Genomic DNA, 23085 nt, shown 5'->3' with positions numbered 1-23085 from the left:
CACGGTCGTGAAAATGCAGAAAGATACGGTATTGAGCGACAGGGATGAAATCTCAATTTAACAGGGTATTTTACAATATATTTTCATTGATAAAATTGATAAATAACTATCAAGGAGGGCCAATTCTAAAGTCTAGATCAAAAATGAAAAATCTTATCATTAATCGTCAAATCATTATCACACAGAGATAGGAAAAATTTTATTCGAATAATGGATGGAGAATAAAAACATTGAATAGTTAAATTTATTCACTACGTTTATTTAACTGAACGATTACTCGGATAAATCTTTGTTTGTTCCATTTATAATTTTTATCGAACAAACGACGTACCAAAAGCTGTTCAGTTTCATTCGTTTTTCGAAATTCATTATCCGGATAAGTATTTCGTTCATCTTTGTGTCACGCGCCACTTCGGCCTTCGTCTTGCATCAAGTCACCGGAAGATGGAAGTAGAACTGTCAGTTGGACCAACTTGTACGGTCGGTCACTTGCATCGTGCAAAAAAGCAGTGGTGACCGGACGAGGAGCGACAGAGATAGCAAGAAGAAGCTACTTAATTATTAATTACTTGGTAGCGTGACCATGATCTTATATTGTGAACCTGAAACCAGCCAAGGTTAACGTTATGTAATCTTTTATTTTTATCCTCCAGAAAATACAACAAAGACGAAGTATATTTATTGGGAAAAACAACGAAAGAAAACTACTCTGAAAAGTTTCGTTCTACTTTAGAAAGAAACTTAAAAATAAATGATGCAAAGTGATCCTTCCTCTCATAGTTTGGTAGGTGTACGATGGAATTGAAGAAGTCTAAGCAATGAAATAAAATAAGTAGGTGCACATAACGGTATAATATAAAATTAGATTCGGTGGTAGTCGTTACAATTTAAAGGCAATCAAGGTGAAATGGAGACTCTGTGAATCGTACATGATTAATCGAGGCAGTTAATCGTGGTAAAAATATTACGAAATCGCAGAAAAACTATTTCGATGAAATATTTGCTATTTTAGAAATGTTAGGTATTTGTTTGTCGCGCGTAGGACACGGTGTCGAGTATATTTGTTTCCAAGCAGGATATTCTGTTCAACGAATAATATATTCGTACAAAGTAGGAGATAGTACCGTATGATTCTCATTGCAACTAATGGTGAAACGGTACCAATTTATTTTTCTATTTATTCGATAATTGCAAGCAAAAGTAGATCGTACGTTCACATCTAGGCATCGTCATCCGCGGTGATAACGTGAGTCCCTAATTTTAGCTGACTTTCCTCGAAGAAGAGGACACGACAAGGTCGAAAGTGTCGAGGATGGTGATCAAGAACGTTAGGGTGCGTGGGTTTGGGAAATTGAGAATACCCAATAAAGGAGCCAAGGTGATACCTTTGTAATATCTCAAACGTATCCTCGCGGAGTGGATCTCTTTCTTTTGTAATAATTTGCCACGTACGATCCAATGATTACGTTAAAATAAATTTCTAGTATGCCAAAAATAATCGATCGTCGTCTTTCCTTGTCTCAATAAGTTCCGTAATAATCGTTATTGATCGATCCATGAAAACGTACGACGTTTCCACCGATATACCAGACTTCGTGTTCACTGTCGATTGATAAGCAATTTCTACAATTATCGACGTTACAATCGATGTGTTTTACGCATCAAGAGATTCGGAATATAGTAATACCTTTTCTACACTGAAAGATACCAATACCTATTTCTTGTGAACTTTCGGTGTCACGGTAGCTGGTTAAATTCGAAAGAACAAAAACGATTTAACGTAAAGGATTAGTGTAGAGCGCATGCGTAGTAGATTTTCAATCACAGCAGAGATTAAGGCTGAGGGAGTGGGGGTGCAGAAGCACATGCCGTGATACCGTGACGTTTAATCTTCAGTCGCTCTGGAACGCGTCTCAGGTGCAGGCACGTTGGCAACTATTCAATCGGTACATTTGTGTTATTTCAACAAACGACATCAACTACGAATTTGTGATACAGCAAACTTTATCCGTACGGATTTTCGTGCAATCTAGGTAAATAAAAGGACGTACATAGATTTAATATTAATTTCGCGTGAACATTTGTGACAGAAAAATGTACCCATATTGAATAGATACGTAATTCGAGTTTCAGAATTGGACATTTTTTTGCAGGGAATTGTAGGAAATTGATATTCGATTGAAATGTATCTGCGTTAATACAGTAGAATTTCGCGATCCTTGTATTTTTGCACAATTCGAATTGATGTCAATTTTTTTTTGTAAAATTTGAAGTTGCTTCATCGAAATAATTTTTTTTCCTTCAGAAGAAAGTATTCTCTAATGTAAATTTACGGTTGTGATTATATTATTGGACAACTTGTAGTTGTATAGTTACTATGTAACACAATGTACACTGTAGTTACAACGCTGCGCAATATTCGAATATAGTTGATATATAATATAAAAATATACTCGTACAATGATACAATAGTTGGAAGTAGAATACTTCTTGGACTGGACTATAATTCAATTGATAATTTTGTAGCAATTTTTAACGAATTTCAATTTATACCATATTAGAATTAGTTGTACACTATGGACTTAATTGATGTCAAACCATCAAGGAAGAACAGTGCGTCAAATTTCATTCAGAAAATGTCATTAATTTATCGCGTGATCGTCAAGGATATTTTCGCCTCAATTACACCTTTACCGTAAGGAACGGCGATGAGTAATTCTGAGTAACCGAGTGTGCTGTAAACAAATATTATGTCATCGCCTTATTTTATTGAATACACTGCCGGCTACATTACATAGACATAAATGGCCATTTAACGCGTTTTACAATCATTATCCGCGTACACATATTTGCTGCCTTACGGTAATTAGAAATTAAAGGAATTAAATTCGTGCAAATAATTTGATAACGTGTAACATAGAAATTGCATCGGGTATCTGGTAAATGTTTATTAATTGATAACAATTCCGATCCAAAAATAATCTCCTTTTGTGAGTTGCGTCACGTAATGATAAAAACAATACGCATCGTCTACACATTTTTGTTTCGAAAACTTTGCTCGAATATTTTACAAGGTAATTGAAAAAAAAAAAACGCGAACCAAGTAATTCAGGGAGATGCAGTATTCGGAGAAACGAACTCAAAATATTGATTGTCGTTAATGTCGAGTTAACATAGATCCACAAACAACCCTGTTAAAGTAATTCGCGATTTTCTGCTCCAGTAACTCCAGTGACTTAATCCCCTTTGCTGGTAGTAAATCTAGCACACGAGTGGAAATCATTGTCGATTACATATATTTAGCAACAATATACGATGACGGCCAATTACGAGAAAATAAAGACGGAAACAGAAGAACAAACGATAAAAAAAAAGAGTTTGACTCATTAACTAGTGATAATATAGCTTATCTCGTAATATCAGTGCGACGTTTGACGGATAAAGGCAAGTGTGTCGCTCGCGTTACTGGAACAGAAAATCATATGTTAGTATGACAGGGTTGACTTGCATATGCATCCGTTTAAAATTATTTTTTAACAATTTCTTATTCGATGTGTTTTATTTTCTGAGGGTAGATAATCGAGTAAAAAAATTAAAGATCGACTTAACTTTTTTAAACGAAATACTATATTTTTGTTGATGGTATGTTAGATAAGAAAATACGAATTGAAAGAGGTTCATATTACACGACCTCTAAAGAATTGAATGGATCAGAGCATCTAAGAGGAAAAAATCATAAACCAAGTGAGATAGTCGTATTTCGTTATTTGTTCATTCGATAAAAACGCGTTACAATTGGTGTGTGATTAGTCGAGCAGTACATTTTGCTCAGAAAGCAACATTTTACTGTCATTTCCAGGAATTGTTCTCGTATCATTGAAAGAGGGAAGTTTAGGCTTTAAATTGTATGCTGCATTACTGATAAAAAAATTCAATTTACGCTATTGTAAAAGTAGCGATGGAACTGAGCGTAACGAAAGCATTGAAATCTAATGACACATGTTTGAATCCTGTACGAGTACTTGGAAATACAAAAACAATATTTATGAGTGAAATCGTATCCTAACAGAATGATACTATCTTGTACAAGTATCTGGAAAAATAATGACAGTAGCTGTAAGTAAACGCGTAATTCGACCATATAATTAGAGCTAATATTACAACACGTTTCTGTTCAATATGTCGAATACTCTGCATAGATTTCCATTACGTTTCTACTACCACTTACTAATCTACGATTCGGTAATATGAAAAGATTCCTTCCGTTTTTTCGATACAGCGTGGCATTTAAAAATAGAATAACAATAATACATCTTTATTGCATCATAGTTGTATGCAATACGAATCGATGCATTACATAAAATATGATACGAAGAAATAGAGATAAATATGTATGACCTGTTCAAAGGTGATGTACAGCTACATATTCTGTTATTAACCTAGTATTATTAACCCAAGAATGCGTCACAAACCATCAACGTTTTTTACGAATACAGTGTCAATGATAGATCTTTTTCACTATTATATTTTTGGTAATGTGTATTTGTTCAATATAGAAATTTTCGTTCTCTAAATATTATTTTCATGTTCATTTGTTCTTAAATAATATTTGTAAGAGATACTTATTATATTTGTTCTGTTTTTCCAATTAAACGATACTACTTGATTTTTAAGTATCTTTAAGCGCCGAATCGATCGATACTCGTGAATTGATACCAAGCTTGATACCATCGCTACAATCACTGTTTTCGTCGTACACATTTGCTTAGATTCGAACAGTCTTTCGAAGAAACTCGATGCCTTTTTAACTCTGGAGCACATTAGACCACCATATAACGCGGTTTTTATACCGTTGTGAAAAAATAATAACAATCATCGTATAACGCAGTAGATACGTACGTGTGTACGTATTTACGCAGCAACCACAAGTTTTCGCTTTCTCTAACTCGTATCCCTCTTATTTACACGAGTTCCAAGTCTCGTATAACGCGGTACATATCCTTCGCAAGGTTCCACTGTGCTTATTAATATATTTTCGAACCTTGTATCGACACTTTCAAGTTCACGAATTCAGCTGCATTAACGTTTTCCAAAGTGGTAAATGCAATCCATAGGGGTTACGTCTCAGAATCCAAGGGGGTTGGGATTACAAAAGAAAATTTTTAATATGGAAAACATATCGATAGCTTAAACATTTCTTTCAATCGATACATTGATTATTTACGAATTGTAAAAGTATATTTTTCTTTTATCATTTTAAACATACCATCTTGGACGCAGATATTCCCCTTTCTTAGGGTGCACCTTTCGAAAAGTTTGGGAATTATTCTAATACATTTATATTAAACGTTCGGTATTGTTAAAAAAGATTCCAAATATCAGCTTTTTTCTCGGACCGAACGATGCGAAAAATGTACCCCATAAAGGGTATTCCCCCTTAACGCGACGTCCCGCCACTCGTAAAGTCGGTAAAAAAGAAAAATGAAATTGGATCGGTCAGCGGTCACCAATTGCGTTCGATGCATTCGATCTGTTCGCCACTTTCTCTGCGTGGGTACACCGAACGGTGAACCGACGATTACGAAACACACGAATCCTTTAGGGCACCGAACAATAGTGATCAACCGTGTTCTAATGGGACGCGTGCATGCTCTTATGCAAATCTCCGGCTCCGATTTACATACACGCGTGCAATTCGCGCAAAAGTATTCATCGTCCGAGTACGGTGAAGAAAGACTTGTAATAGAGGAGTGTACGAACCACGTGTATGCAAGCTCGCACTCTACATGACCAAAACAAGAGCAACAGTGAGTAAATACCGAGTGATTCGCCCGAAGACAAAATCTTCACCTTCTAAGGGTAGACACTGACGCATCCCAGCCATCCTATCCAATTTTCAAACGAGAAAATACGTTTCCAGCATTGTAAGAGAGTAGGATCTGAAAAGATAAAAAAAAATCGGCGCGAGAACTTCGATTCAAGAAACTCGAGTTTAGACACGGTGTTCAGTATATTTCGATAACGTTTTATTCGCGAATTGGGAATAAATCTTTATCCAGAGAACGCGTGTGTAACGTTTGTGCGAAGCGATTGGATTTTTACTATCGTAAAAGTTCGAAATACCTGTTCAAATAAATCGTTATTGATCCCAGACGAGCACTGTGAACAACGAGAGTATTTGTACGTGTAAGTTACTCGAACGAGTATCCAGAGAATGATTCAATCGAATAATTTCGAGTAACATTTGTCTCCGATCGGAAAGTAATAATTGTTGCGTATTTATTATCCAGATCGTGGAATGAAAATCGAGTTGAACTTTGACACCTCTTTCGTAGATCCTACTTTTTGTAACCTACCATATTTAGCCGCGTTATGAGAAGCTTCGCATATGCGAGCGATCGAGAGTCCCTGATGTTCACCATACCGGGCGAGATCGAACGAATGATTGACTCTTGATAATCGCGAAAACGTTCTCGTACATACGTATAATTCTGAGACGTAACTCGGTTGCGTGACATTCAACATTTTTTTACCTTGTCGCATAAGTGACTCGTTCCTCGATAGATCCGTGTTAATATTGCAACCAGGGCTGGATAGGAAGAAAGAGTTTTCTAACGTTATAGTTTACATTTTAATTGAAACGGACACTCGTCAGTGTTAAATTATAGAGGAGTAAATTATAGTAATTTTATTTTATTTCGATACGAAAAAATCATATATAAATCGTAAACGATATTTTATGCAAGATAAATAAAACGGACGTACGTTACGAATCTGTTTTTGTATTCGAAATATGGGATAGGAATAATTTTTCGTTTCAATTGGTATGTAATATATACTAATACACAGGTAGTATTTAATTCGAGGAAAAATTTTATAAAGAAATATTTCAATAGTATACGAAACTTTTCTAGCGATAACAGTGTTTAATTTTAATTAGTAAATAAGTAATTAAAAATTCACCGTCTAATCGTATTTAAGTTATGAAATTATTATGCTAATGGGTCTCCACTCTTATGGTGCTCCAATTTGTACCATTTCCAATTCAGTCAATTAGATAGCGAGTATTATGAAACTGTTTTGGGTCCTATGAATCCGTGTAACAGTATACTTTAGATTTAACACACATGGTTTGTTTAAAGAATTTACTTCGTTATTACTAGATTCTTGGTACAGTACGTACAGTGATTCACGGTTGTTAGAATGAAAAAGTACAGTCGACAGCCATTGTGAGTGTAAAATTAATACTGAGAAAAAAATCCAAAGTCTACGAAGAATTTATAAATATTTAAAAACGCTGACATCACGTCTTTTTAAATTTAATACCACGATAATAAATCTAGCTGTACAATTTATAAGATTTTTATTATTATTCTACTACTATTTGGTACACATTTCTTGAATTAAAATCAAGCGACAATTTTTGAGTAACGTATCTCAAAGATGTTTCGTCAAGTGTAAATTTCAATAACCAATTGTTACGAGTGAAGTATTTAACATTCTCGAATGAGATAGAACTCAAAAGTTTAACGTCGACGAAAATCGCGAGAAATCGTAACGAATAGTATTCGTCCCGAAGACACCTGGACAGATTCGTGAGATCGGTATAAAATATTCACATAAATTTCCATAATCCAAATCTACTCGAAGATTGTTCCAGTTACAATTATTAGAGTCTCAGGTACGCATGTATAAAGGTACCATAAGTAGGTCATGAGTCATCCTGTTTGACCTGCATTTATTTGGGTTGTTTAAACGCCATACAATTTGTGATATTCATGTTTTATTCAGTCCCAATGCCGAATGGTGGGCGATTCTGGATACCCACCATGGACATACACTTATATGGTACTTCGTGAGTCGTTTCTGTGGCCCGTCTTTCGAGGCCGTGTTTGTTGCACAATTCCGTGGAAATCTCGTTATCTTGCAAAGGGGGAAAAAGTATAATAAACTACTGAACGTACTTCTCGATAATTGAACTTGGCGGATTGCTCAACGTTCAACTAAAATAATTGCCAATGTACAGAGATTGGAAGTCAACTTCAACAGTCGACGAACAAAATCGTTTTTTCTTACCTAATTGAGTTTCTAAACAGCCGGTTTAATTGAACTCGATTCAACTCTGATTAAAATAGATTGCCTTTGCAATCATTTTAATGTTATTAAAGATGATTATTTGAAACTAGTTTATATGCTGTTTAGAATAATTTTTGTATTAGAGTATATTTCGTACTTTCCATAAATGTTTTTTTAATACGTTCGCTAATTACGTCGCGTACAGTGTACATACGTATGTATTATACACGTAACGCTCCGATTTCTCGCGAAAGACCACGTCCATGTAAACAAATTAAATAAGTGTCACACATTATTCCGAATGTTCGTTTATTATTCGGTTAAAAACTAGAACTGCATTCTTGACTTGGTATAGATATAAAATTACTCTTGTAGTAGAATTAACAAAATAGGTGATAGACACTAAGAATATAGAATCTGTTAAGTGCATGTTTATGAATATGCAGCAACTGTCGCACAGTTTTTAATCTAATTAAATTGCTGAACACCAGGTCCGATTGAACTCTATTAACGAACTTCGTATATAAAAAATTATTAATTTTGAGAAGTTATTTGCTATAATAAACCGAGTACATTGATTGTAATCAATGGATCAGTATTGTTATTCTTTTGAATCCTCGAATTTGATCGAAATCGTTAAAGATTAAAAAAAATTGCTCTCAGTATCGATAATAAATATTTCTCCCAGTTACATATACCACTTGGTAAATGTTTTCTCTTTTCCTTTTTGTTATAGAAGGTCGTGAAAAGTATGGGCGGCATGACGCAGAGATCGTGGACACCAACCAAGAGACGAGGTCCCATCGCTGCGGAGTACACCAGTCCAGGTCCAGCTTGTGTAACTCTACCACCACTGATTGGTACGTACAATTTTCTTCGTCTTCATTGTGTACTCGTTAAAATACACGCTGAGTGTACAATGAGCGAAATTGCGAATCGAATTTCCAGGGAAAACGGTACCCGACTCGAAGCGAGGCAGAGCACCGGCCTTCTCTTTTGGAAGCAGGTACTTGTACAATTTTGGTCACGAATTTCATCGTTTGGTTCGTTTTAAAATTTTCTGTAAATAAGAATAAGAAAAATAAAGATGCGATAAATATAAATGGAGATACGGTAAAATCGATAATCGTAACGTGTAGAGACTTGCACTCGATAAAAATTTCAAAAGACAATTTTCTCTGTGTTTCTTACTGTAATGTAATAGTCAAGGACAACAAAAACGGTACGGTTTTGCAAACGTAACCGAACGACGATTGAATTCATGAAGGTGACTTCACGAAGTGCACAATTGTCGTATTGTATAATCCAAATCGAATTATTGACTCCTATCAAACGCGACCCGGTGTCAATTTAGAACTAGTAATAAATGAAATTTCGTGTTACGATCACGATCTACGTGTAATTGAATTTAAATGTGTCACGAAAATGTTTATAGTTGCAATTGTGAAAATTATTAATTCAATCTTCTAATTTTATTTAATTTTAGTACTATTTACAATCACTGTATCATTATAGTATTGTTTTTTCAAATGAAATTGCAATGAATTTTTACAGTATAAATACGAAGATACGTTTATTCTAAAAGTAATAGTTATCGAGGAAAGAAGATAAGTACTGTCGATGAATCAGTGCAGTATATTAAGAATCATTTAAAGAACCAGTTTCATTTAACGGTTGCAGGTATACGATCATAATACTGATATTTTTACCGAGCGTGCGTCTAGCTTATGTAGCACGTTCAGGCTATTAAAGTATTGGATTCCTTATTTGAAGTATCGCATGACAGTGGCCTTCTCTTTCGTATTGTACAAGATGCCTAGACAGTGAGTTACGATATCGAAAGGTATCGATATTCTTGCTAATAGAATGTTTCCCTTTATTACTTAAAAATAAAATTCGAACAACTGTAATTCATTAAACACAGCCCGAACGTGACGACAAATGTTATTATACCTATATCGATTAAATTGTCAATATTTCGATACGTTATTTGTTGATCGTATTTATTTGAAGGTCGTTCCAAGGTCATGCTATTTAAGACATTTACTTCACTGTAACTCGCAACTTGTGTAACAGAAAAAAAGAGTGATTTTTTTTTTAAAGAAAATTGAAGATAACCTCGAGATCTTAAGAATAATTTACAAAAATTATAATCGTGCGTTTTTGAAGTTACTTTGCAATACAGGGCAATGAACACATTGAAGTGATCTTTTAATTATTTCGAACAATGCGAAAGACTCGTATGTCTCCGTCGAAAGTGAAATCAAAATATGTTTGATATATACTTTTAACCAATTCTAATTGAACTTTATTAAAATATTTAGACATTTGGCAAAGAACGACAGTCCTGGACCAGGTCCTGGCCAATACAACGTTTCTGGGCTTAGCGCAAAAGGTGATAACACTAATCGTATAAACGTTACAAGTTATTATCGAGGGGTAAATCGTATGTCTAGAAATTGAATTGATCAAAGAAAATTTAGTCGAGGTGATAACACCAAGCAAACTCGAAACGAATGCTGAGAACAGTGGTATTCCGTGTTCGTGAGAAGTATCGATCAAACTCCAGAGGAACAATACTCTGCAAGAATGTAGAGCTTTAAGCAGGCATCATTCACGAAATTCCTTCGCTTTCCATATAATAACTTACACGCTGAAATTCCTTGAATTTCCCTCGAAACGATTTTTCTTTCTACGACTTTCATTATTTCGATCGGTTTCAATTTCGTAACCAAATGTCGAACTTTTTAAAATTTTAAATTTATTATCTGTATTGAAAACCCCCAAAAGGAGGTAGAGAGGGCAGAGATTGTTTCTATTTAAGTCAGAATTAATCGTGATAGTTATCCGTTGCTGAATGAAAAACACTGTGGGATAAAGATTGAAAAAGAAAGAAAACAAACCCTGTCCAACGAAAAACATTATTACAACTTTAATGGTACAAGGAAGAGTTATCTGTATGGTAACAGCTAAGAACTTTTATGTAAATTGATCGATTCCTGTTTTTCTTTTCACATATTTTTATAGCGTTGAATATATTTTAGTGTAATTTCAATAATAGTGACAGATCGATGTATTTTTATTTTGTTCGATCAAATTTTTTACTCATTGAATATAAAAGATTATTTATAAAGAAGCTTCTCACCATATTGAATCCTTGGAATATGTTCTCGCTAAGAAATCTATAATACTTACTACGACATTCACGTAATGTGATACAAATTATCCAAGCTTCGTTTCTGCAGGAAAAGACGCAGCACCGGCATCGTCTTTGCACGGTCGTACGAAATCCACGAAAGAGGAACCGACACCAGCACCGGGCGATTATAATCCAGAAAAAGCTGAAAAAGTTATTCTAGACAGTTCACCGAAATTCTCGTTCGGCATCAAAACACAAATGGAGAAGATTAGCTGTACGCCTGGTGAGTACATAGTACCGCGCACTTTTTAATATTTATAATAATATGTGGAGCGCGTCGCGGAATTGGGACGAATCCGTAGCTCCTGTTTCGTCGAAGATTAAACAAAAATTGTAACAGAAAAAAGATTGTTTGTCGCTATAACAAATATGTCTACCTAAAAGAATGTTTAAAATATGTCTACCTAAAAGAAGCATACGGTTTCAATTAAAAGGAAAGTGAGATCATTACATTGCCCGTTTGCATTTATTAAAAAAGTGAAATTTTAGTCTCCCTTTCTCTTGCAATTAACGATGCTTTATCATTTTCTTTGTCTTCGGTTAGATCTAATTGTAAATTTATATTATAGGTCTAGAATCGGATTGTGAAACAGTAATTGCTAAATATCATCTTTCGACTACGACACAGTTAAATAATTACTAGACACATAATAATTACCTATTTTCATATTTTCCCTTTTTTATATTTGATCTTATTCGTACTCTATCACAGTGTAATAATGTCGATAGATAAATGAAAAAAATTAAATCGATAGATTACGTTGCCTCTATCTTCGATAAAACAGGGGGTAAGGTAGGACCTGTTCCAATTACGTAATAAATCCTTACAATGGACCGAGTATTCCGGTAAAAGAGTTGAAGTGAAAATAATATTTGATGCGTCGTATTAAAAAGAAAATCCAATAATCGAAATATTTTTAAGTAACAACGATCGCGCGATTGTCACTTTTAAATTGTTCTATCGTAAGACCGACGATAATTGGATCTTAATCGTAGCACCGAGCGACTATTGCACCGAAAAGGTGACTCTCGACAAAGCCCCCGAGTTCACTTTCGGCTTAAAACCAGTATTGGAGAAGCCGAGCGATATTCCTGGTAATTACAAACCACAACAAGACTTGTATGCGATTCTTTCTACTTCCTTCTACTAATAGAAAACATTACTAATCGTAGTTTCGAAGTTAAGGGGTTACGCCATTTTGATCGACCGAAGGATAAGATATTCCGTAGAAATTCTTTGTGCAAAATAGTTGTAGATACGTAATTTTATCAAATATTTATCCATAGTACATGTATTGAACTAGAAGTCCAGCAAGTTTTAATACTTCTTCTTTAACTCCAGATTAGAGAATTTTCTCGCGAGTAGTAAATATCTTCAGTGATGACTCTCTTACAGTAGATTGTAAAAATGAAATTTGTTACGACAGAAGTTATGAAAATGATGTCTTAGGAAGATCGATGCCACACTGAACAACCGAATCGTTAGTTGTCGAAGAGCTCTACGCTAATGCAGAGATAATCGATCTTCGAAGAATAGACTTTATTAAACTTTAGGTATTCCTAACGTTACTCTTTCGTAGTTGCGTCTGGTAATTGTTTTCGGCTACTTATTTTATTTAGCAGCTAGAGCTTAATAAACAATTAATTTCGCATCTATGCTAATCAACTATCTTTTTTACGTAGAACGTTAATATTTGCAGGTGAAACGATGTAGATCAACAATGCATGTACATAAATAATTGTATCCCGTTGCACGTATAATAGCCTGCACTCGAAATATTGATTTCGTCACAAGTTGTGAGAAAAGTAATTTTTATTAGTGTATAAAAATTTTGTTAACTCGTAAAATTTACGAAGAATGTGTGGAAATTATCGCAAAAAAATATTGCGGTTACTTTTTTTTTTGGTTTCATTTTTTAAGTTCTATTTATAATACGTTAATGCTTAATAGGATCAAATAATTTCAGTCGATCGTATCTCTCGAACTATTGCAATTCAATGGAAACGAGTGCAGGTAATTAGATTAAATATACAGGGTTGTCCATTTTGAATCAAATTTTTATTTTGAGTAATGGATAAAAAGTAACGAATACAGTTTGAAAATTCATTCGTAAAAAGAAATAACGAAACAATCTTTATTCTCAACAATATTTACTCAATAATAACATGCGTTCGTGTGTTTACTGTGGTTGTTACACACTGTGGTATGCGTGTACGTAGTGTGTTATATTACATGTTGTGCGATATGTGTGCTTGTCGTGTGTTGTGACATGTTCTGTGTTCTATACGATAAAAAAGAGGACGTAAAATAAGAAACGTAAATATCCACTTGATTCGTAAACGTAATGAGAATCTATTCGAATAAAAAATTTATCAACGTTATCATGAGAAAGCAATGAAATTTCGAACGATCAAAATAAGTGGACCACCCTGTACAAGCGACAGTTACATATATCACCGAATTAATATACATTTCCTTCTATTACGATATCAGCACCGGGAACTTATTGCCCAGAAAAGGTAAGATTGGACCACACACCGCAATACACCTTTGGACTCAGACCTTCTCTCGAGAAGCCAAGTGACACGCCAGGTAATTGTTGAAACGTTTCCTCGATTATCATTTTGTCGATCGAAATGTTAGCGAAACATTGGTCGACAAATGAGACTAAACTATTGTCACAGAAGCACGTTTCTATCCGCACATGGTTATTGTTATAGCACCTGGCACCTACAGTCCTGAAAAAGTCAACTTGGACAAGGGTCCTCAATACAGTCTCACGGGAAAGGGTCGTACAGAGAAACCGGACGACACCCCTGGTATTTATTGAATTCCTTTGTATACGAATTATGTTTCAACGCGTGGTCGCGTTTTCGAAAGTTAAAAGATAAAATTATTCTCAGCGCCAGGTACGTACTGCCCAGAAAAGGTAAAATTGGACACAGCGCCGCAATTTACATTTGGACTGAGGACTTCCTTCGAGAGAACGAACGATACACCAGGTAAAATTGTTGTTCGAGGAAAACATTCACCCGTATCAGTACGTGGACCATTTTTGCAGCCCCCTGTATTTACTGTCCCGAAAAAGTCAATTTGCATCAGGGCCCCCAATGTAGTTTGAGCGGGAAAACTTCTCGTGAAAAACCAGACGACACTCCAGGTCTGTAGAATTACTCGAACCGGATTCTATACGAGTAAAAAATCCTTAATAAAAAGATAATAAATTAAACTTAACAACGGTCGTTTAACCGAAAGGTATCGTGTATTGTGAAAAGAATAAAACTTTTCAAGCGGTTCTACCGTAGACGAATTAAACATTATTATTGTTAGCGATAGTATAGTTTAACAGAAAGTAATTACTACAATTCACTGTTTCTCGAATTATTACTACTACGTGAAGTACTTTTATAGTTAAATTTTGTTCAATAACGTCAGGATATTTTATCATAGAAACAAAACTGATTTTCTTTAATAACCAAACGGTGATCTTGAAATTTGAAACGTAACAAGTAACGAATGCAATTTTATACAATATTCGTCGAAAGCAATTTTTGTTCAAATTGATATTTATAGACATCCAAGCGGTTCCAATTGCATGTCTCTCCCTGTGTGTTCAGTACTGATGATATACTATAAATGCTATTAAATTACACTTAAAAAAAAACATGTGTGAATAGATAATATAAACTTTTAGCACCTGGAGCTTATTCTCCTGAGAAGGTAAATCTTGAAAAATCACCGCAATATAGTTTTGGATTAAGGACACCGCTCGATAAGCCGAACAATAATCCAGGTATATAATTCGTCATAATTCCGTCATTAGTGAAAGAAATTAATGTTAACAATGTTGTAGCACCTGGTGATTATTGTCCGGAAAGGGTAAACTTAAATAAGGGTCCGGAATATAGTTTGACCGGTAAGGGACCTTCCGAGAAACCAAGTGATACACCTGGTCAGTGCGAGTAATACTATATTTTACTTCTATCGTATTTATTGTTTAAATTTCCTATTTTTAAATTTCGTTGCGATTGTTCTAGCACAATATTAATTTATATGAGAATTTTAATTTTTATCGATTTAGTTTAACTTTTATTAAAGAATTCATAATTGAACATTTTTTGTTCGTTTGTTAACGTTTAATTTTTTCCTAGCACCGGGAACGTACAGTCCGGAAAAAGTAAATTTAAACAAAGGTCCGCAATTTAGTTTATCTGGAAAAGGGATGCCAGAAAAACCGAATGAGAATCCAGGTGAATTTTTAAGCCAATCTAATTAAAATGCATACACTTCATCTTTTTTTACGCTCGTTTGTATATTCATTGAAGCACCTGGAACGTATTGTCCTGAGAAAGTAAACTTAGACAAAGGTCCTCAGTTTAGTATATCCGGTAAAGGAATGGTGGAAAAACCAAACGATAATCCAGGTGAATCTTTTTCAATCATCTTTGGTTCAATTTGTTGTTTTATCTATTATCATCGTTCTATCCGTTTCTGTCTATTACCGTTCTTTTGGATTAATATCTTGTTGTGTTTCGTTTTTGCGATAGCGCCAGGAACATACAGTCCTGAAAAAGTAAATTTATATAAAGGCCCCCAATTCAGTTTGTCTGGTAAAGGAATGCCATTGAAACCCAACGACAATCCAGGTGATCGACATGAAAAATGTCTTAGTATTTCGTATCGTAAACTTATAGTAGAGACATTTATATATTCCTCTTGTTATCGTAGCACCAGGAACGTACAGTCCGGAGAAGGTAAATTTAGATAAAGGGCCTCAATACAGCTTATCTGGAAAAGGAACGCCAGAAAAGCCGAACGACAATCCAGGTGAATATAATTCGATTGCCGCTAAAACTTTTTATTTTGGAAATTCAGTTGGTATAGGTTTAACATTCCGTACACATAAATACTAATGTTTTGATTGCCTTGGTAGGCCCTGCTGATTACTATCCAGAGAACATAGTAAATTTGGAACATAAACCTTATTTCAGTTTTGGTAACAGAAAACCCTTGGATAAGCCTAGGGATACACCAGGTAACGGTGTTGAACAAACCACTAACAATCTTTATTGTACAACATAATATTTTGATGCAGCTTTCATTGATATTACATAAAGCTTTGTACACATCTAAAATTTTAATGAAATTTTCCAAAGAACACATACTGACACGTTTTCTTTATTTACCTTTTTCTATCTACTTATTTATACATGCTTTGGCATTAATGTCACTGATATTTACAGTTAAACGATATTACAAAATATCTATCTTTATTCAAGATTTTTCAGCACTTTTACGCTTATACTCCTAAGTGATTTAAAATTTTTAATTAAGAAATTTGTTGCCAATTCCATTATCAATTAATGGTATTCTAGATTCTATATCGTGTATATTGTAAATTTTGTGGATCATGAATTACAAAATCATTAACAAATGTTTGTAAGTTTAGCGATACCAAAAATGTTTTTGCATCACTATGTATGTGCTGTAAGCCTGTGCTATAAATTGTAATAGCACTTCTTCGTGGCTGTATCAGTATTTTTTTTTTTAATTTTGTAGCTCCTGGCACCTATTTCCCAGAAAAAGTCAATTTAGATAAATCTCCAGAATACTCTTTTGGTTTAAAGACATTCATTGAGAAACCTAATGATATACCTGGTAAGTAATATTCAATATCACTTTCATTAATATTTATCAAACATAATATTTATAAAGTTTTTATACAAAATATAGCACCTGGAAGTTACCATCCAGAAAAGGTAAATTTGAACAAATCTCCTCGCTACAGCTTTGGTGTTAAGACAGATATACATGAAACAGATTCGGTACCAGGTATAGTAAGGCATTAGAATCTTCCATTTCTGACTTACTTTCATACATTAGTTCAATAGATATAATACCTTTTTTAAAGGTCCAGGTGAATACAGTCCAGAAAAAGCTATGCTTTTATTGGAAAAAGCATTGCGATTTACTTTCGGTCTTAGGACGAGCATAAACAGACCAAACGATATTCCAGGTATACTTATATAAAATATTCATTTTCTTTATGTTTGTTTCTTTGATATTGTTTTACATTGTACTACTATCGAGTATGTATACATGTATGACTAGAAATGCTATTCTTCGTTTGAAACAATATATCTTTCTAATGTGTATAAAAATTGAAATTTTATTACCTGCAAGACTTGAAGATATTACGAAAATAATTTTTCATGAAAAAGTAAATTTTAGTCGCAATTAAAAATGAAAATTTCTACAATCTCCTCCCTAAGTTCCCTTTCTTTCTTTTCTTGTTTCAGCCCCAAATGTTTACAACATTCCTTCTGCTCTCGGTGGAACGAAAGAGGGCAACAAGAAAACAGCACCGGCTTATTCGATTTCCGGTAGACAGAAGGTCTTCATGGATGATCGCATTTTAGTGCCCGGACCTGGAACGTACGAAGCCGTGAAACCAGATGCAGTTCGAATGAAAAGTCCCGCTTATAGTATAAGTTCTCGCTATCAGCTACCAGACGATCATTCACAGATTCCAGGACCAGGAGCACACTGTCCAGAAAAAGTATTTATATATTTTTTTAAACATAGTAAATAATAAAAAAATTTTTAAAGAATAAATTTTTTTTTAATTCAAGAGCTTTTTTAATGGAAGACGTCATTTAGAATATTATCATTTACAGGTAATTCTTGATATTCCTCCAGCACATTCATTTGGTATTAGACACTCGCCGTATATATGCAACCTGAAGGATGTTGTTTATTAACACAAGAACCTTGCGGAATTCGACGTTTATCACTATTCTAAGATAGTAAATTACATACGATTGATATAATAACAGTAATAATATTTCATTATAAAATTGCAATTAAATGCGTGGGCAAACCTTTCCTTAACGCTTTGCAGAACTGATCATAAAACCTGGTGCTGCTACCTAATTAAGTATGCATTAAAAACAAAAACTACTTTCATGAAAAATTATATGCCCTTTAACAATACTATTTGTACTACGAATCGTAACAATAATGTGAGTACGAGTACTGACAACAATAAATAAGTGACGTTACTTATTATTTAATATGAAATCTTTGTAACATGTGGAATAGTAACAGTTTGCCTTTTCTTTGTTTAAATGTACATTAAAAAAACAGCTCTAAAATACGACAAATAAATGTTTCGCAAACAAACTATATAACTTTTCATAAAATTCATATTTGTATGTGAAATATATTTTCATAGAGCAAATTTGTTTTTATCATTTTCTTAAAAAAAATACGAAGAATAATCTGGAAAATCTTTGCTTTAAAGCAGCTTGAGCTAATAAAATAAATGTATATTTATTCATCAACATATGAAAGTATTTATCATAAAATCCTTTAAAATGAGTAACATTATAATATGTGTTGATCATTATTAAGCACTTTCATTCAAAACTTACTACATATAAAAAAAACTCCTTTATAGTGAATATAACAATAAAAGTTATGGATTCTTATGTTTGAAATATGTTAAAAATATTAGCAATGTATTGAATTCCGTTATATTGAGCGCGATAATGCTAAAGATTTATAACATCTGTATGTATATCAAAATATATAAAACATATTTTATAAAAGTTTTTGTGTACAAAATATATAATTACAATGTACGATCATGCAGATAAACATTCATATGGCTAGAGTGATATTCACAGCCATTAAATGGTATATAAGAGAAGTATGTAATATGTGTAAGTTTACAATCTATTTTACTGGCAGTCCTCAACGTGATTGCAAATGCATACGCATTCTCCTGAAATCCATGTAGATAACAGTTCCAAATTATCATTTAACATCACAAAATCAGCATCTGCTCCATAGTTTAAAACTCCTTTGATATTTTCAATGCCGAGAGTTCTCGCTGGATGGAGAGTTGCAGCCTCTAAAGCTTCTACCATCGAACAACCTACAAAAAATAGTTATATAGTTACCTTAAATTAAATATGATTTTAGGCAGACAAAATTCTACTATGGAAGAAGTAGATAATTTATAATACATGCGAAATTTGTTCAAAATTAAATAGCAACATTAAAAGTACCTGTTGCTTCTTTAAAAAGTCGCACACACTTTGACATTTCTGCTGTACTACCACACAGAGTATTTGTTCCAGCAATATATGCAGATCCCATGCGCATTTCTATCTGAAATTGTCCTAACTGATGCATGCCTTCTTCTAAACCTAGGGCTGATATTGCATCAGTTACTAGAACAAGTCCTAAAAAATAAAACTATACACAACAATTTGAAAGAAAGCTTCAGTATGATATAAGAAAAATATTCTAACCTCTGGGATGTGTCCTGTGAGCTATACGTAATGCTGCAGGATGTGTATGAATCCCATCTGCAATTATACCATAGTGAATAATTTTCACTGCTGGAATTTTGTCAGATGTTAAGAGACCAACTAATCCTGGATCTCTATGGTGAAACTACAAACAAAAATTTAATATTAATTTCCTTGATATTACATATTGCTTATAAAAAGCAAATGACTTCTATACTCCATATAATTACTGGTAACATTGCATTAAAAAGATGTGTAATAAATGAAGCTCCACTTTTTACAGCATCTTCTCCTTCGTGTAAATTTCCTATGGAATGTCCTAAAATATTTAAATAAAAAAAATTAATTTTAAAGAATGTCATATAACAAAGATGTGCTATGTGATTAGGATAACAGAAATAAAACAATTAAGCTTGTTTTGTGTCTTACCTAAGGAAACTTTAATGTTTCTTTTACATAACTCTGTTATCACAGATTGAGCATTAGGAAGTTCTGGTGCCAGTGTAACAAGACATACATTTTCTAAAGATCCATACATATCAATTACTGACTCAAAACCCTAAAATGCATTTATGAAATATAATGAAAGTATGTTGTATACATTAGTTTTCAATAAATATAAAGATTGTATAATATAAATTTGTAACAATAATAAATAATTCCATGTTCATATATTTTAAATATTTATTCATTTGTAATAGTTTATGTATTATGTTAAATATATGTAACAATATATATGTTAAAAACATATAAATGACTTGCTTTTTCAAATTGTTTAATATAATTTTCTGGATGAGCTCCTTTTTTACTTGGACTAATAAAAGGTCCTTCTAAATGAATGCCTAATACAGCTGCTCCATGCAGTCCACCATTGCTTCTCTTAATGTTTGGCAGGATTTTATAATATGTTTCACTAGGTGATGTTACTAAAGTTGGGCAAAATGATGTTACACCAAATTCAAGTAATTTTTTAGCTACTTTATTAATTCCTTCCTGGACGTTATTAACATTGTGTGTAAAATCTATGCCAAAGCCACCTAACAAATAAAATGAAATAAATGACAAAGTATGTGTCACAGCATGCTTATAAGTATTCATTAACATAAAAACATTATGTAAAAATTAAATACACTTATCTTTTTATTAAATTTGTAGAAAAAACAGGCTTTTCTAGATTAATATTAATGAAATACATTTATTTTCCATTTATAACATGTAATTAATAAAATTGCCAGAACTAGATAAATATTAATTTTTTTTAAATTTGTACAAGTATAATCAATTTCTTAAATTTAATAGATGTATCCAGTCATCCTATAAGTAATGTCATTTTTCATCTTAATTATATAAACAACTGTATCTTATTTATATTGAATTTGTTTATAAATTCTGTTGTGCACATTATTTGAATCAGTTTAGTTCACTTAACTCACAGTACAAAATAAATGTTGATACCTGTTTGTGCTATTATATGCTATGTGAATTTGAGAAGAAATATATTATATTTCACTGTTAAGATTGTTTGATAGGTATCTAAATATATAAATGTGTTTTAAATGTGAAAAAACTTTAATATTGACTCCTTGAAATCGATAAAAGTACTTTCAACATCTTGGAAAAATTTAAATTAAGGCAATCAGTAATCTTTGATAATAAAGTACTTAAAATTTTGGCAAGTAATTAATAGAAGAATCATCATTTGGTATAATTTACTGTTGCTAAGAGTAAAGTATATATGTTCAGCCTTAGCAAACTGATTCCATGCAAATTATTTTAATGTCTTGTAAGTAAACCCACCTGCATTGTTTAAACTATAAAATCTTGTGATTTATAATTATACTTTTTTTTCTCCAATGGCTTGAAAAGTAGGATTTACTCACAAAAGTGAGTATATAAATAAAATCCAACTACAATTCAGAAGTGGGATTTAAATTAAAATTCCACCATGCAATAATAATTAATATATATGTATATATAAAAAAGACGTTACTTATGGAAGGCTCTGGTAAATACAGATCATATATGCGGTAAAAACAATACATATTTACACTAAGTACCATTAATTTGAAGATCGATATATCCAGGTGAAATTATCGCTCCATTGCAATTAATTCTAATATCAGGTTTCACTTTCTCGTCATAAAAAATTTTCTCCGGATTGATGATTTTTCCATCACGAACCCATAGATCCTCGATCGAAATCTTACTATCACGTAGAATCCGGCAATTGTAAAATTGTTTTAGAATTCTTTGGTCCTTTCGTGACATGGGGGCGTGTCGTAAAAATTATACTCGTTAAAACACGCAACGTATGGTTTTCCAAAAAAAGTACTTATGTATATTACTTGACAGTTTGCATTATCAATCACGAGTGATTATCAAATTATACGGAACACAAAGGCTTGTCAAGTGGTATTGACCTTCTATGATCGTAACAATTTTTTTCAAGATGTCGCTGAACGTAGCTTCGATGCGGTCTTTTATATTAAAAATGGAAAAAGGGGGCAATACCGATATGATAATCGAAATTTTATATTCTTTAATTTTAATGTTACTTTTTTTAAAAGTAATTATGTAATAATTAAAAAAACTCTAGGTACATTAACTTATCACAGAAAAAATTAGAATTAATATTTCATATATTTTCTACTATAATATGAGAAATACGTCTATTTTTTTTATTGTTGTAGCAATTCAATGAAAAATATTTTATTAGTTATATTTGTATTCAATTATAAAAACTTTAGATTACTATTCTATTTATGATCAGTTGTTCTATACTTTCATGGATCATATAATCTATTGTATTATTCAAACTTCATCATATAATGCATGCATTAAAATGGATAAGATTGTATACATAAAATATTTTTATAAAATCTATACTTAATTAATACTTACCGTATAAAGCTTATGAAAATTTATGCACAACATAAATACCACACAAAACTTATAAAATTTATTTTATGGGTAACATAGTAAAACTATTCGTTTTAGAGGCCAATATAATTCAAGTCTATAACAAATTAGATTGAAAACAATTTGATATAAAAAGAGTTGTTATATTTTTGTGTAACTTAAGGAAATTAGAAGAACCTAAGGAAAAGAGTGGTTGGTTGTGTCAGAGATAAAAAATTTGTTTTTTGGTAAATCATACAGCATCCTGCATATGTTTTCTTGGTTATACAGAATGTTTCTTAATATGTAGTGCAAGAATTATTTCAGGACTCAAAAACAATGAAACAAACTTATATAAACATATGCCTGATAATACAACCTTGTTCTTAAGTTACTTTCCTTTTTATATTTTAACAATATAGAAAAATATATCTAGATTTCAATGTCTGTTCAAGGTTTTAATAACAATTTCGCATTAATACATGAAAATTATTCATGACAATATAATACAACCTTGTACTTTGCTTGAAAGATTTATAGAAACACCCATCACAATGTTTTACAACACCACTTACACAAATTTCTAGATGTTA

The 23085-nt window shown here is 32.7% G+C and overlaps 2 protein-coding genes across 4 annotated transcripts; one reads left to right on the top strand and one right to left on the bottom strand.

Moving 5' to 3' along the window:
- Positions 1-1905: 1905 nt before the first annotated feature.
- Positions 1906-18576, top strand: LOC143152672 (uncharacterized). Of its 2 annotated transcripts, XM_076323041.1 has the most exons (21): positions 1906-2033; positions 8813-8936; positions 9025-9082; positions 10401-10471; positions 11322-11498; positions 12272-12370; positions 13770-13868; positions 13997-14095; positions 14180-14278; positions 14971-15069; positions 15130-15228; positions 15428-15526; positions 15602-15700; positions 15824-15922; positions 16005-16103; positions 16210-16311; positions 16836-16934; positions 17010-17108; positions 17188-17292; positions 17576-17835; positions 17954-18576. In XM_076323041.1, exons 2-21 carry the CDS (start codon positions 8828-8830, stop codon positions 18035-18037), a joined length of 2154 nt encoding a protein of 717 aa, XP_076179156.1. In that variant the 5' UTR covers positions 1906-2033; positions 8813-8827; the 3' UTR covers positions 18038-18576. The 2 variants fall into 2 exon arrangements, with proteins under 2 accessions (XP_076179156.1, XP_076179157.1); XM_076323042.1 differs by lacking the exon at positions 16210-16311.
- Positions 18577-18851: 275 nt separating this feature from the next.
- Positions 18852-22124, bottom strand: LOC143152673 (N-acetylglucosamine-6-phosphate deacetylase). Of its 2 annotated transcripts, none has more exons than XM_076323043.1 (7): positions 21652-22124; positions 20357-20631; positions 20024-20153; positions 19825-19913; positions 19595-19739; positions 19349-19525; positions 18852-19215 (listed from the first exon to the last, which is right to left on the bottom strand). In XM_076323043.1, exons 1-7 carry the CDS (start codon positions 21860-21862, stop codon positions 19019-19021), a joined length of 1224 nt encoding a protein of 407 aa, XP_076179158.1. In that variant the 5' UTR covers positions 21863-22124; the 3' UTR covers positions 18852-19018. The 2 variants fall into 2 exon arrangements, with proteins under 2 accessions (XP_076179158.1, XP_076179159.1); XM_076323044.1 differs by having other exon boundaries at positions 20357-20764; positions 21652-21666.
- Positions 22125-23085: the final 961 nt, after the last annotated feature.

The sequence above is a fragment of the Ptiloglossa arizonensis genome, chromosome 11, assembly GCF_051014685.1.
Source record: "Ptiloglossa arizonensis isolate GNS036 chromosome 11, iyPtiAriz1_principal, whole genome shotgun sequence".
In the NCBI taxonomy this organism is placed as follows: Eukaryota; Metazoa; Arthropoda; class Insecta; order Hymenoptera; family Colletidae; genus Ptiloglossa; species Ptiloglossa arizonensis.
Note: the sequence above shows the minus strand (reverse complement) of the source record. Positions and strands in the feature narration are given on the sequence as shown.

Excerpts from the sequence above, each read along its gene's own strand:
- LOC143152672 (XM_076323041.1), top strand. The coding sequence starts at position 8,828 with ATGGGCGGCATGACGCAGAGATCGTGGACACCAACCAAGAGACGAGGT. Across the intron at positions 15,923-16,004 it reads GAAACCCAACGACAATCCAG|CACCAGGAACGTACAGTCCG; the intron begins GTGATCGACATG and ends TTGTTATCGTAG. Across the intron at positions 17,109-17,187 it reads TGAAACAGATTCGGTACCAG|GTCCAGGTGAATACAGTCCA; the intron begins GTATAGTAAGGC and ends CCTTTTTTAAAG.
- LOC143152673 (XM_076323043.1), bottom strand. The coding sequence starts at position 21,862 with ATGTCACGAAAGGACCAAAGAATTCTAAAACAATTTTACAATTGCCGG. Across the intron at positions 19,914-20,023 it reads AAACATTAAAGTTTCCTTAG|GACATTCCATAGGAAATTTA; the intron begins GTAAGACACAAA and ends TAAATATTTTAG. Across the intron at positions 19,216-19,348 it reads ACTTTTTAAAGAAGCAACAG|GTTGTTCGATGGTAGAAGCT; the intron begins GTACTTTTAATG and ends TATTTTTTGTAG.